This window comes from Salvia hispanica, chromosome 2, assembly GCF_029641045.1.
Source record: "Salvia hispanica isolate PSC_SH4W2 chromosome 2, Shi_PSC_v1, whole genome shotgun sequence".
Lineage (NCBI taxonomy): Eukaryota > Viridiplantae > Streptophyta > Magnoliopsida > Lamiales > Lamiaceae > Salvia > Salvia hispanica.
The window spans coordinates 38,280,428-38,294,987 of record NC_142693.1 but is presented as its reverse complement, the minus strand read 5'-3'; the positions used below and the strand labels follow the sequence as shown (position 1 = coordinate 38,294,987).

At 37.5% G+C, this 14,560-nt stretch overlaps 2 protein-coding genes and 2 non-coding genes across 4 annotated transcripts; 1 reads left to right on the top strand and 3 right to left on the bottom strand.

Moving 5' to 3' along the window:
* Positions 1-1,565: 1,565 nt before the first annotated feature.
* LOC125219123 (beta-1,4-xylosyltransferase IRX9-like) lies at positions 1,566-3,325 on the bottom strand. Its single transcript, XM_048121006.2, has 3 exons — positions 2,597-3,325; positions 2,336-2,528; positions 1,566-2,220 (listed from the first exon to the last, which is right to left on the bottom strand). Exons 1-3 carry the CDS (start codon positions 3,157-3,159, stop codon positions 2,113-2,115), a joined length of 864 nt encoding a protein of 287 aa, XP_047976963.2. The 5' UTR covers positions 3,160-3,325; the 3' UTR covers positions 1,566-2,112.
* LOC125202929 (U6 spliceosomal RNA) lies at positions 1,575-1,677 on the bottom strand. Its single transcript, XR_007173259.2, has one exon. It is a non-coding gene; the product is annotated as a U6 spliceosomal RNA (small nuclear RNA).
* A 372-nt stretch (positions 3,326-3,697) lies between the features above and the next one.
* Positions 3,698-3,769, top strand: TRNAE-UUC (transfer RNA glutamic acid (anticodon UUC)). The gene has a single exon. It is a non-coding gene; the product is annotated as a tRNA-Glu (tRNA).
* Positions 3,770-3,832: 63 nt separating this feature from the next.
* LOC125201463 (importin subunit alpha-9) lies at positions 3,833-9,019 on the bottom strand. Its single transcript, XM_048099585.2, has 11 exons — positions 8,656-9,019; positions 8,074-8,296; positions 7,610-7,763; positions 7,429-7,531; positions 6,177-6,361; positions 5,849-5,925; positions 5,108-5,258; positions 4,950-5,031; positions 4,813-4,871; positions 4,398-4,700; positions 3,833-4,273 (listed from the first exon to the last, which is right to left on the bottom strand). Exons 1-11 carry the CDS (start codon positions 8,705-8,707, stop codon positions 4,109-4,111), a joined length of 1,554 nt encoding a protein of 517 aa, XP_047955542.2. The 5' UTR covers positions 8,708-9,019; the 3' UTR covers positions 3,833-4,108.
* Positions 9,020-14,560: the final 5,541 nt, after the last annotated feature.

Below are 14,560 nucleotides of genomic sequence, written 5' to 3'. Positions count from 1 at the left end.
ACACTTTCGGGAATTATTAGGCAAATACTTCAATTCTTTTTTAAAATATAATATTATAGTTCGCACTACGAAATTGTGACTAAATGTATCTAATTTTATTTTAGAGTTGGTGTTGGCCATAATATAACATACACTACCATACATCAACAAGAAAATAAAGATAAATGTACATGTATTGTACATATACACAATGCTCCTAAATTTTAAAATTCAATTCAATTCAATTGCTAATTAGTTTTGTTATTAATTACTCCTACTTTATAATAATAAAAAAGAAATGTATAATAAATTTTCACATGATTTTGAGGGATAAATACATAACTCATACTTTATTTCATATTAGTACAAAAAGTTTGAAATTTACCTAATTCATACAAAAAGTTTCATTTGTGTTTCAATTTAATATATTCTGTAATATGTGTTTAAACGACGTTGACTTTTGTCTATGTAAAGTACAAAATGTTTCATCATTGTTTCATGTTGGTACAAAAAGTTTTATGATTGGTTCATATTAGTACAAAAAATTTCATTATTGTTTTAGGATTTATGCATCATATAAGTAAAAACTTAACAATGTTTTCTTAAATTATTGCAGCATAATATGTAATTTATTTTAAAGTAATTAAAATTTATAAATCAAAATTCAATATATGTTTAATTATGTATGTGCAGTTTACATAAATTTATCGTATTAAAAAAAATTGGTGGTTTACCTAAATATTATTGATATGAGAACTTAAGCTAAATAAGTCAATAAACCAATTCTAACACGAACATTTTCTGCCGTCGTTCTCGTCTATCTTCTAAACTAAAGTAACATTAGTAATTGTAAAATTATGAACCATACATTTCAGCTCTTCTAGTAATTAGAAGCCAAAATCAAAATTTAATCAAAACGGCTAATAATAAAATTCAAAATTTTTGATTGGGAGGGAGTTAAAATTTTTTGTTTTTTAGTTTGTCTTTTTCAAGATTTTGATTAATTTCATCACAATCTATCAATATACTAGTAGGACTTTAAGGAAATGTAAATATACTAATTCTCATCTTTTTCATCAATAGTTTCATATCCTAAGATAAGCATCATTATACTTTAGAAGCAACCGCAATTTATTCTTTGAGTAGTATTGCAGAAAAAGACTCTTTATGTAGTTGGATGTTTTTATTTTATTTTATCATGTGGAGTATTTATCACAGAGTTCACGGCACACATATTACTACAATAATTATTGTTTTTTCTTTAAATTAGAGAAACTCCTGTAACGGCACACATATTACTACAATAATTATTGTTTTTCTTTAAATTAGAGAAACTCCTGTATACTAGTACAAGATAATGCCACAATATATATTTACATAAAATGTAGTATATCATTTTTATATTTATTTTTTGGTCTTACAAATACTTCCCACACAGAACATGAATTTGAGAACAGTGTTTGTAGTGTTAATAATTTTTACACTTATAAAAGGACAATATCAAAAGTTAAAACCAAAAATATATGAACTTGAGAACATGTTATCAATAGTTTTACACTTATAAAAGGACATTTATATATCAAAAGTTTTTAAAAAAAAATTTGGACCATATCTCGATTTATGCGTGTCATCCTTGCGCAGGGGCCATGCTAATCTTCTCTGTATCGTTCCAATTTTATCGGATGTCCCCGAAGGGACTTTCATGTGTGCCATTCTGGTTGTTATAACCTACATAATATATGCTTGTACTTCCGATGTGGGATAACAATCAACTGGACCAGAATGAATATTTTGAGCTTGATGAGTTAAGTAGGCCCATTTATGAACATGACACAGATTATTATAAATACTAAAAACTGAAAACGGGAACAACTGAGCTGACTGCTATTCACACAAATATATATTATCAAGATTGAATGGTACAATTGGAATAAAATTGAATCTTGGATGTAGAAAGCCATTTTCTGTATCATTATTAGAGCATTTGCTAACCTTGCTATTATTACAACTTGAGTTTTTGTCATGTTCCAATTTCTTAGATTAAATAACCAAGATACCTCGCATCACACTCCAGTATATATGTGTACGAATCGAAAATGAAGAAAAGACGAAAACAAATCCTCGATTCCATTTTTATAGCTTGTTTGGAATATGAAGTTCCCAGAGTAGAACTTGCGTTGGAATATCCTTCAACGTGATTTCCTCTTCAACAACTTCCTTTCTCACATAATTGAGTGAATTCTGCAACCATAAACAACTCCCAAAATGAAGCATTAGGCAGCAAAACCGTGAGGACTTAGCTCAAAACCAGACATTTTCATACTAATGTAGAGAAAATAAAGTAGAGAAATAGGACCTGAGGTGCATCTTGAGTGGGAAAAGTTCTTCTACCCCATCTCTCAGGATCCCACAGAATGGAGCTGTTGAAAGCAAAACTTGAGATATGAATGCTGTTGAAATGGCATTTCCATGAATCACACACCCTCCCTTCCATCATCACCTTCCTCCTATTCGCCACCATCTTAGCTACAGGCCATGCTCCAAACGCCCTGCACCAATATTCCCACCTTCAATATTATGCAACACTGAATCCATTCATCTATCTATATGTACTTACTCGATGGCTCGGATCTCTTGGAAGAAGCTGAGATCATACACATTGGACAGCCCCGTGAAATGGACCACTCCACTCAAGCGGTGGTGCTCTATGTGGCTGAGGGCGAGGTTCCTCTGGTGGTCAATCTCCGCATCCCCATCAATAAAATCTTCATCAGACACCACGTGCCTGTACATGATCCCGGTTTTTCTCAGTATCTGAGAAACCTCGGGATCAGGGGGCTTTGGCTCCACCACCACCCACACCAGTGGCTGAGCCACCAGCCTCAACGTGGATGCTAGTCTTGTAAGCATCGCATTGCGGAGGAGCTTGTTCCTCTTGCTAGTTGGTGAGACTATGATCACTAGCTTCTGATCATTTCTTGCCCTTTTGGAAGTGTGGTTGTTGTGTAGGGGCTCGGGCGAGGAGAGGGGCGGTCTTTGAGATTGCAAAGCCTTGGTGGTGGTTGTGGGAGTGAAGCCTGTGAAGAATCCCATCACAAAGCATAGGAGGAAATGGAGTATGGCTTTCTTCCATATGCTAATATTTTTTTTTCTTGATCTCTCTTGAGACCCCATCATCATCTCATGAACATCAAGAAATGTAGTTGGTTTTTGTTGTGCCACTATCTATCTATGAGTGTTTGTGTTGGTGGTATGATGGGTGTTCTTGAAATGGAGGGACTCAATGTGAAACAAACAATTTCCTTTTGTTGGTAAATTTCAATCATGTTGTGGTTTGTGATTGGAGATGTGCGTGAGTTTACTTTACCAGGTTATGACTTGTAATGGAAGTAAGATTCATGGGAAACTCTACTGGTTTTTGCTTAGAGATAAAGTTGTTGAGATGTTATTGAAATGAGGGTGGGTTAGGAGGGGGATCATCATTGGATAGTGATGTGTATCCCTCTTGTAAAGTTGATTAGTGCCGAATTATCATACGTACATTATTTATGTAATGAGTTATTGAAAATGATCGAAATTTAAGAAAATATAATCTGAACATTATGCAATGAATGCCACATGAATTTTTATGATGAGCCAAATAATCTTGCTATGGAGAAGCGTTCAGATATTTTTCCCAATTAATAAATTAAATATAGAATCAGTGATATTCAAGAAATCCGATGTCGTCCAGCGGTTAGGATATCTGGCTTTCACCCAGGAGACCCGGGTTCGATTCCCGGCAACGGAAACCCCTTTTTGTGTTAGAAAATAATAGGAATAATACAAGAAATAATATAAAAAAGCAGCAACAAAAAGAAATAATACTAGTACGATTTTGGGAAGTGCGGGAAATAGAACACCTCATAGATTCCCTTCATTCTTTTAACTTAAAGAAAATTTAAACACACAACACAACAATAAGTTACAATTCCAAACCACCATCTACATCCAAACTAAAGACAGGTTGATATACATATGAACGATCAGTGCTCTACAATGCATTCAGCTTCACTAACACTTCCGATGCAACCAAAACGCATCCACTAATACGAGAACATGTCCCTTGCATCACTGAAAGGTCTCAACCCTAAGAATCAAGTCCATAATCCTCGCCAAAGTACTTGTCGACTAACTGATTAGCCATGCTCCTTAGCTCTTCATTTTCATGAAACTGGAACCTTTCCATGGCTTCAATCCCGTCCTCTGCCTCCACAAGCTTTGGGCCCTCGCCATTTGGCATTCCCCTCAGAACCTGTAGAGCAGGCACTCTATTTATTGCAATCACATAATTTTTAGGTCGAATACATCAAGAAAATCAGTTGAATGAGCGTTTGTTGCGATTAACAGTAACAGCCTAACAGGAAATGTTTGCTAACCAGTTCCAAGAATTGCAGGCCAAGCCTGGCAGCCTCGATATCTGCAGACCTCACCAAGTCTGTGAAACCACTTAGGCATCCTCCGCCAACAAGAGAAACCAAGTGATCAACAATCAATACAGGACGTCCAGATTCAGAGGGGGCAACACATAAATTACCAAGGACATATGCAACTTCTTTCCTTATGTCAAATGGAGAAGTTGAGAGAAGGCGTATGAGTATGGAGACAGCCCCACTTGAATGTATTAGTTTTTTATGCTCGACAGAACCAGCAGCCACGTTGGATAGAGCCCAAGCAGATTCCTAAAACAACATGCATATAAAATAGTGATCCCAACCCCAAGGTTATAATCATATTTTGGTATAATAAGCATGAAACTAGGATAGTATACCACCACAATGGAAATTACCACACCTTTTTCAAGACACGGTGTTCACTGCTCAAACATTTGATCATCACTTGAATTACACGCACTGGTGAACACACAATGTTAAATGTTTCTGCAGGATAAAGTCATGCAGTACATCGGCTCTAAAAGAACTGGAACTAACCTGTGATTTCACTGCCAGCGACAAGGACATTGTCGGTGACATAAGAATCGCCAGCTACAAGATTACCCAGACTCCTTAGCACCTATATACATGAACTACATTAAAACCATGGAATAATCTACTTGTAATGCATATAAAATACTTGTAATGCCGATTACCGGGATAAGAAGTTCCAAGCTATTTGATGATGCCAGTCTATCTACGAGTATTTGTAGCAGATCACTTTTTGCTAGCATACTGGTAGCAACGTTTGAAAGGGCAGTGAGGTACACAACCACCCATGCCACTTCAGTCGCCAGTTCTTCATCTCTGATAAAATCAGTATAAAAATTAAAGTAGGCAATAAAACAAGTGAGAAAAACAAAAGAAACACGTCAGTAATGGTAATGTACCAAGCCTCTTAATTCATATTTACTTCATAATCTGATGATGCATTAAGAAAATCTCATTCAGGGCATACATGTGTGTGTGTGTGTGTGCGTGCATGCATATATGTTTATATATTTACTCCAACCTATTGATGTATCTTCTATTCATGTTTCCTTCAATTGATAACAAAAGCAAAATTGGCAATTCAGGTAGAGTAGAAGTGGGTATGGACTGATCTCAGACCCATGCTTCTGGATCAATAATTAGCGAACCAAGCCTAATAAATGCAGCATTCATTGCACTGCATTTCTCGAAAATGCACGTAGCGACATTAGTATGATACCATAAAATGTACATATAAAAACCAAGCAGACAAATGTATCCATCGCTAATTATTTAATATTTTCCCTTGTCAGTTGAAAGTTGAAACTCAGGAGTAAGTGTTCATTATACAACTAGTTTCAATGTTATCGTGTAGTTCAGCAATCAGACTAAGAAATAGGTCAATGGATAAAACATTAACTACTTACCCTCTTTTTAAGTGTCGAAGAATTGCATCAAGAACTCCATCAAGTCTGATTAATTCTGTAGCAGCTTTTGCATGTCCCTGCATAAAAAATTAATATATTAGACAAATACCAAAGAATATGGAACCCAGAAAAGTTGTGGCTAAGTGGTCTTCATGCGTCCTCTAGAAAAATTCCAAGACATGATGATGCGACAAAATTGTTACAAGCCTTCAATATACAAACAAAATGACATTTCCCTACCTACCCTCTCACAGATAAATCAATTAACCAATCAACCTAGTTTGAACTTTTAAAGAAGGAACATGCAGATTAAAACATGCTTCAGCACCTTAATTAAGTTTGATAATGCCCAAGCAGCTGTTCTCACAGTTGATCCCTTGTCTGGTAGCATCATCCTTGCAAGAGGCAGTAAAGCTCCTTGAGATAGGAGAACATCTCTCAGTTCCTCTCCTTCACCAGCAACATTTCCCAATGCCCAGGCACATTGCTCTGCAACAGGCAGTGAGCTCTTTTCTGCAAAAGCACAAAGAATACTCAATTAGTTGTTGAAGATTCTGATTGAAGTAAAGTGTACTGAAAAAAGCTACATGTGTGAGTAAACTTAAAAGTTAAAAGCATTGATTAAGGAACAGTTCTGGTACACAAAATTATGATCAAGCCTAAAATCTGCAGAAGATATTAGGCTGATGAGGCCGACTTCTTTTCATTAAATGCAAGAATACAAACCACATGCATGTGGCATGGAGTGAGTTACAAGCAGATATGATGCAGACCTTTAACCCTGGTTAACAATTCTCCTTTACTTGAAAAATAGTGTCATCATTAACCATTAATCATCCAAATGTGGTACTGAACTAGACTTGACAATAAACTCCACAAGCAAAATGGTGAATAGCTGTGGACTTCTAGGAAATAGTTCATGCAGTTACACAAAACCTATACAAACAACATGAGTGTAACCTTAACATGCCACAGTAAAAAGTACTCCTAAAAAAGAGTTGTTCATAAAACAAAGAAGGCAGACATATGAAAAGGTAAAGCAGCAAATAACGTTAATCAATAAATATGATTATCAAATCACAGACAAAAGAGTACTGTTAAGAGAACACTGAAACATTATACTCAAGTAACAAATCAGAAAAGCTATAATGATTCAGAGGTGAGGTCAAGATCAACAAAACATGTGGTGAAGGAGGTAGAGACAAAATGTAGCCACCCACAGATTAACCCTTTCTCCTGTCTAATAAAGCCCGTGCTCCAATGCTCATGTACAGTGCACACAATAATAGAGAGAGAGATGACAGAAAAGGAAACACATGGAAACCATTTGTGGTGACAAAAGAAAAGCATTCACCATCAATAGTATCACATTCTACTTTTTTTCCTACCATGACCATAATAAAGGTGTCCTAGTAGCCACCTATGAAACTTGAGAACATAGAATACTTCCCAGAGAATATTGAAAAATATAACTTTGTGTTCCTCAACAGTATCAGTTAAGTAGAGTTCAAATACCTAATAAAATGAGGAATGAAAAGAATACAAAAATGAACTAAAATGAGAAAAGCATAGAAAACAACCTCCCATATGAGCAATAAGTAAAGGTAATGCAGGCAACAAGGCTTTTGTTTCTTCTGGTTTTCCAGCTGCTATATTTGTTAGGCACCAAGCTGTCTCAAGCAACTAAAATAGTGAAACCCCATTAGAAAACATGCAGAATTGCAGAAACCTCTTTAACTTAAAATTGCAGAGTCTTCAAACCTGTTCATCAGGTGAACCAAATGAAAGGCATTGAACCAGAGTTGGCATAGCTCCAGCCTTGAGGGCAGCTTCAACTGGAGGATATTCTGATTTTGACAATAGCCTTCGTAGCTCACGAAGAGCGTTAACCCTCTTTTGCATTGCTCCTTTTCCTCTGGAGCAGGAAGGATAATGTCAGTTTCACTTTGACTGACACACTTAAATTTCGGCCTTACATAAGAATGTTGGAGCCAAAACAAACACCTTTTCATAAGAAAGATATACACACACGATACAGCAGACTTAACCGAGGCTAATAATAACGATATCAATTCAATTCTAAATGTCTAACTTTCCATCAGCCGCCAAATTGTATTATTTGATGAAGTAATCACCTAATATCAATAATTGGCATTTGACAGCAGACATATTAAGGCAAGAGAACTTCAATCCAATGAAAATGAAACAAGAATGATATGGCATACTGATAGGCAATGGCAAGGTTTAGTTCTTCAATGGATTTCAGAGTCTGGTCCTCCAACACTGATTGTTCTTCATCGGTTGCCATGTCGGCATCAACAGGAACATCAGCATCGTCACTGCTAACTCCCACTCTGCATAAACGCTTGGTCCGCATTAGGGCTTCTCTTCTCTCCTTCCGCACCGTGACAACATGATCTCGTCTCCTCTGCACTGCAGCACTTCCAACTGAAATCACACCCAAAACACGCTCAATTCATCAAACCATAATGACAGCCAGCAAAGAGAGGGGCAAAAATTTGAGCACAAAGTTTACAATTCGACCCACTGAAATCAGCTTCAGAGTCTCATTAAGCAATGCCGTCTCTTGCAAACACAATTAATTGAATAACAGTAAACAAAACCCATCGAGAGAAACAGAAGCATTCAATTGTCACTCACACACACCCACACTTCCCTTTCGGTCAAATGTTCGGACTTTTGATATAACATAAAACGCACAAAACGCACAGTAAATGATCAAAACACTTCTACACCTATGAACAATTACATATATAGAAACAGAGGGAGTTAGAGAGTGGCTTTGCCTGATGATTTTAAAGGTCCTCTTTTATGCGGTGTAGAGTTCTCATCCGCCATTTCCCCACAAATTCCAGCTCGTTTACAGGAATATGTCGAATGATTAAGCTGCAGAGCGAAGCAAACACGGCGGGGTTGCGAATATCAAATCAAGCAGTTTGAAGAAGAAGAGGGAATCGAACATTATATATTGAAATTCGCGCCTTGTTGAACTGGTGGGCTGATGTACAAAATTTTGGGGGTTTCTTGAATTTAGGGAAAGTGTGTTTGGATTCTCTCTCTCTGCACTGATGATTGTTTTGAGGGATAATTCACCCTAGGGCTTCTTACATTTTTATTCGTTTAACCAAATTCTAATGTACAAAAAACCTTTTCTTTGTTTATCAAGAAAAAGTTTCACGTCGAAAGTTTAGTTCAATTGATTTTGTAATTAAATCTAAATTGGAAATCGTGTTTGAAAGTTATAAATGTGCGGAGTTAATTAAAATCAAATATGGATAAGTTTTCTACATCAATCGACAAAGTTTTCTACATCAATCGACAAGGTCGTTTAGCTAGATACAAAATCAAATAGGAGTATAAATAAGTTTTCCATATTGATCGACAATGTCGTTTAGCTAGATACATGATAAGTACAAAAACTAGTTGAACGGTGAAATTAAAATATATTATATTCTCATCCATGACCGTCATTATCCATTAAATATTATTTTAATAATGAACGATATAAATTTTAAGATAAAATTATTAAAATAAAAGAAATACTAATAATAATTATTGAAAAAACTATCATAAATAAATTAAAACTAATTCTAATAAACAGATCAATAGAAAAATTAAATTATTTTTTATAATTAAATAAACATTAAATATATTAAAATGGGGTTTGTTTTTTGAAACAAGAGCAACCTTTTTAAGTTTGGAAAGAGATGTTACTCATAAATTGTTTTATTGTTTTGAGTGAACTATTTGATCTTTCATTTGTACAAAAATAATATCTAATCTATATTTCATATCGTTTTAAGTACCTAAAAATTATATTTTTAGTATATGATACTAATTTTCATCTTAAAATAACCCCTAAAAGTTATATTCCAAAATAAACCCTAAAAGTTACATTTTCACATTTTAGCCAGGGAGAGCATATTTGGGCATACACAAAAAGAAGACCTAAGGGCATCCGCATCGCGTCTCGATGCGGTCCCTATCTCATCTCGACAGACGAGACAACATCGAGACGGCGATGCGGCATGCATCTCGTCCCGAAGAGACGAGCCGTCTCGATGCGTGACGCGTCCCGAAGAGGCCGACCTCGAGCTGGCGAGACACGCGCGCGGCGCCCGTGTCGTCGTAATAATGACGTCATAATTTTAAAAAAAAAATCAATTTTTCGGAAAATTTTAAAAAAAAACGGTAATATGACCGTTGAACAGTCATATTTTAAAATTATTTATTTATTTATTTATTTTTTATTTTTTCTATAAATACTCCTCATTCTCCATTTTACACACAAACACACATCTATTATTCTCTCATCTCTCTTTCTTTCATCTTCATTCACTTCTATAAAATCATTCCTTTATTTTTTTCTTCTCCCAAATTTAATCCATTATGGATCCATTTGAGCAAATGCGTCGAATAATGGAAGAACCGCTAGAAGAAGATCGACGTAGGGAGGAGGAAGCCGTCGCGCCTCCTCAAAGGCTACCCCCGGACTTACATCCATCGTAACCGGGAGGAAGCCGCCGCAAGGTTGGAACATGATTACTTCAGTCGGAACCCGGTATGGGGAGATATCTACTTCCGTCGCCGTTTCCGTATGTCACGCACGCTATTTTTGCATATCGCGAATACATTGGTGGGACGGGAAGAGTACTTCAGAGAAGGGTTTGATGCTGTTGGCCGTCCTAGCCACACGACGCTCCAGAAATGTACTGCAGCGATCCGTCAGCTTGCTACTTGACAAACGACGGATTTGTTCGGCGAATACCTGCACGTCGAAGAATCCACTGGGAGACTTTGTTTGTTGAACTTCTGCAAAGGTGTTCGGGCAGCCTTCACCGACAAATTTCTGAAGAAGCCAACCACCGCAGATTGTCAGTTTCTGCTCCAACTTCACGAACAAGTGCACGGATCCCCCGGGATGCTCGGGAGTGTCGATTGCATGCATTGACAATGGAAGAATTGCCCTGTGGCGTTGAGGGGGTCATACACGAGCGGCCATAAAGGCATCTACCCCACCGTTATACTCGAGGTCGTCGCCGACTACCGGCTATGGATTTGACATGGGTATTTCGGGGTCCCCGGCTCGAACAACGACGTCAACATGCTCAACAATTCCGACCTCTTCAGCGAAGTTCTGAATGGTAAAGCGTCGGCCATCAACTTCATCGCTAACAATCGCCAGTATAAAATGGGGTACTATCTTGCCGACGGCATCTATCCGAAGTGGCCAACCTTCGTGAAGACATTCAATAGGCCTGCGAACGAAAAACAGTCTCTTTTTGGACAGAAGCAAGAGGCTGCTCGCAAAGATGTGGAGTGAGCGTTCGGGGTTCTCCAAGCTCGATTTAACATTATCAAAGCCCCGGCTCGACAATGGTTTATGGAGAATATGTCGACATCATGTATACGTGCATAATCTTGCACAACATGATTGTCGCCGACGAAGGACCTGAGGCGGGAAATTGGTTCGAACCTTAAACCCCGGGAAGCTCAACCGCAAGTAGTCCGCCTCGAAGGGGAGTGCATCCGTCTTTGCAAGAGCGGTTGTCTATTCGGGCAAAGACACGTGATTCTACCGCCTACGCCCAACTCCAGGAGGATCTAATGGAGCACATTTGGGCAAAATTTGGCAACCGTTAGATGATCGTCACTAGAGAACTCCTTCTTCTGCTTCTTTGCCTCCATTGTTTTTAATTTGAATTTAATTGTGCAATTTGTAATTTCTAGTTTTTTAAATTATGTCTTTTTTATTTTTTTAGGTATTTAAATTGTAATTTTATTTTATTTAATGAAGTGTGTTTTTATTAATTGAATTTGTTGGAAATAAAAATAAAAAAAATGAAATTGAATGAATAGTTAAGGGATGAGATGGTTAAGAGATGGAGGGATGCAGGTGCTGTCTCTTAGTTAAGAGATGTACTGAAAAGTACAGTGGGGCCCATGAATAGTGAAGAGATGAGACGATTAAAAGACGGATAAGAGACATGGATGCAGATGGACTAAAATGATAGTATATATATCATCTCTATCTTTTTCTTCTATACTAGTATTATTATTAATGATTATATTATTATTATGATGTTATAATTTAGTAATATTTAATTTATTTTTAATGTAATTTCAATTATGACTCATACTTAATTATAGTTATAGTTTCAATTATATTTAATTATTATTATATTATTATATTATTATATATTAATAATATAATCATAATTAAAAAATAATTATAATATACTTATTTAAAATATGAATCATATAATATTAAATTATAATAATAATTATTACTATTATTTTATTTTATTAATAACTAATCAATATAAATTTAATAAAATTTAAAACTATGAATTATATTTGTAACAATATAAAATGATTGAATATTTTTAATTAGGTGTTTAGTCCTAAAATGATATTAAAAAATTAAATTAAGAATATTAATTTGATTCGATTAAATTAGGTATTTTATCCTTAATTTATGTATGAATTTCAATTAAGTGTATGTATAAAATATTTTTAAAAAAAAGAAAGGAAGAAAAAAGAAAGAAGAGGAAATAGAAACTAAGAAAAAATAAAATCAAATTTTCAATACTCTATTATTTAATGGAAATTTCTAAATATATCCTTTACAATTTAAAAATCACATAGTACTTAGAATTATTATTCTAATTTAATCATGAAGTATAAAAAATGATATAAACAAAAATTAAAGCCTTATTACCTTCTAATATCCAATACGCAACTTGTAGTTGTTGTTTTTGAAAAGCCATATTATTAGTCTAGTCTATTCGGAAATGTTGGAACTATCAAAGATAAAGTATATGATGATTAGGGTGGGCCGAAATATATAAGCATTTTTATCATCAATTAACATCTATTTCTACTCAATGAATATCATCCTCGCATATTTTAAGGCATCGACAATGGGACGCCCTAAGCGACGCCACGTCAACATTTTATCCTCCTCCTATTCCATCTGCAGTAGGACGGACTATAGCCCGCCCTAAGCGACGCCCTAAGCATTTCACTATTTTGTATTTATATTTTTATTGTGTTTGCAAATGTAAATAAAAATATTAAACAAATAAAAACAACACAATAAAGGGAAATTCTAATTTTACTTAATTAAAAAAAAAAGTTACAAAATAAGAAATAAAAAAAAGCTGAAAATACGAAAAAAGGAGGCTAGTCTAAAGAAGTCCCAACTTGCGGCTGAGGCCATCGATCATCCGCTGGATGCCCTCAATTTGAGCCGGGTTGGTCGCCTGCATGAGGGCGATGTGCGCGTCCAACAACGTCCGGTAGTCGGAGGAGGCCGCCAAATCCGCGTACGCATGGGCCGCGGTCGAAGTCGTGGACGACGTCGAACTCGGGGTCGGCGACGGGGCTTGCTCAGGCGGTGCAACGAAGGAGGATGTGGCCTTGCCCTTGCCCTTGGCAGCCTTGACGCCAGGGGGACGCCGGGAGGACATCGGTGTGCCGGAACTCTCATCCTCGAACACTGGACTGTTGAGGTCCATCGGAGACACGCCGCTATCGTTACTTGTATAATCATTGAAGGTGCGCTTGGACGCCCTCCTCCTCGCCGCCGTCGATTGGGGAATCACACCACCAACGAACTTTTGCTTGTCCCTCAAGAGCGCCCAGGACTGGTGGTGCTTGAAATCGGCGTACAATGAAATGTACGACTGCATCGCTTTGTCCTGCACATCCGCGAGACTCTCGCCACTGGCCTGCTCCCTCTCGCACTTCTCGTACTCCGCCGCGAACAAATTTACTTGCTTCTTTATTTGATCCTAGTGCTTGCGGAGCTGCTCCGCGTTCGCCGGCTTGGCCGCGTTGTATTTCTCGGCGATGCGCTCCCAATACGCAGTCACCCTCTGGTTGTTGGCGTACACCAGATCCTCCGAAACATCAATCCAACATCTCGTCAAGACGATGGATTCGGGGTAGGAGTAGTCCGTCCTGCCCGGGGCGAACTCTTCACATACCTCCGTTGTAGACAACTTCTGGGCTCGTTCCTTTGTCCGCTTCTTCTTGGTAGTGGACCCGGAAGCGGCGGCGGGCAGGCCGCAAGGTGCGGCGGCGGCGGAGGGGCGGTGTGGAGACGGCTCCATATCAGACAGCCCGTATGAGTCGGTGGAAAAGTCGGGATCGTACTCGGCGTTGGTGTCGAATGGCCGGTATTCGTCGGGTTCTGTACCCGACCATCGTGCACCACCGAACATCGGACTATTCGGATAATCTCCGGAATCCATTTTGCTTGAAAGTGTAGTGAATTTGATGAGAGTGAAGTGAGAAAAATGAAGTGTGAAAAATAAAGTGAATTTGATATATATAGGTTTTGAAAATTTAATAAAAAAAAAAAAAAAAAACTAAACCGCGTCGCATCGTCCGTGACCCATCGTCCGCGTCGTCCACAGTGGCGGACGATGCGACGGACGATGGGTATCCTCCGCGCATCGTCCGCGGACGATGGGTTACCCATCGGCCGCGATGCTGCAGTGGCGGACGATGCATCGTCCGTCGCATCGTCCGCCCATTGCGGATGCCTTTAACCATGACAAAAATTGATTGAGTTTCCATCTTTGATGATAGTTGGAGGAGTAGCTCATGAATTTATATTATACTCCTCACACCAATATAAATGTTGTGTTTACCAACATAGCATATCTAAATTAACTTAAACAG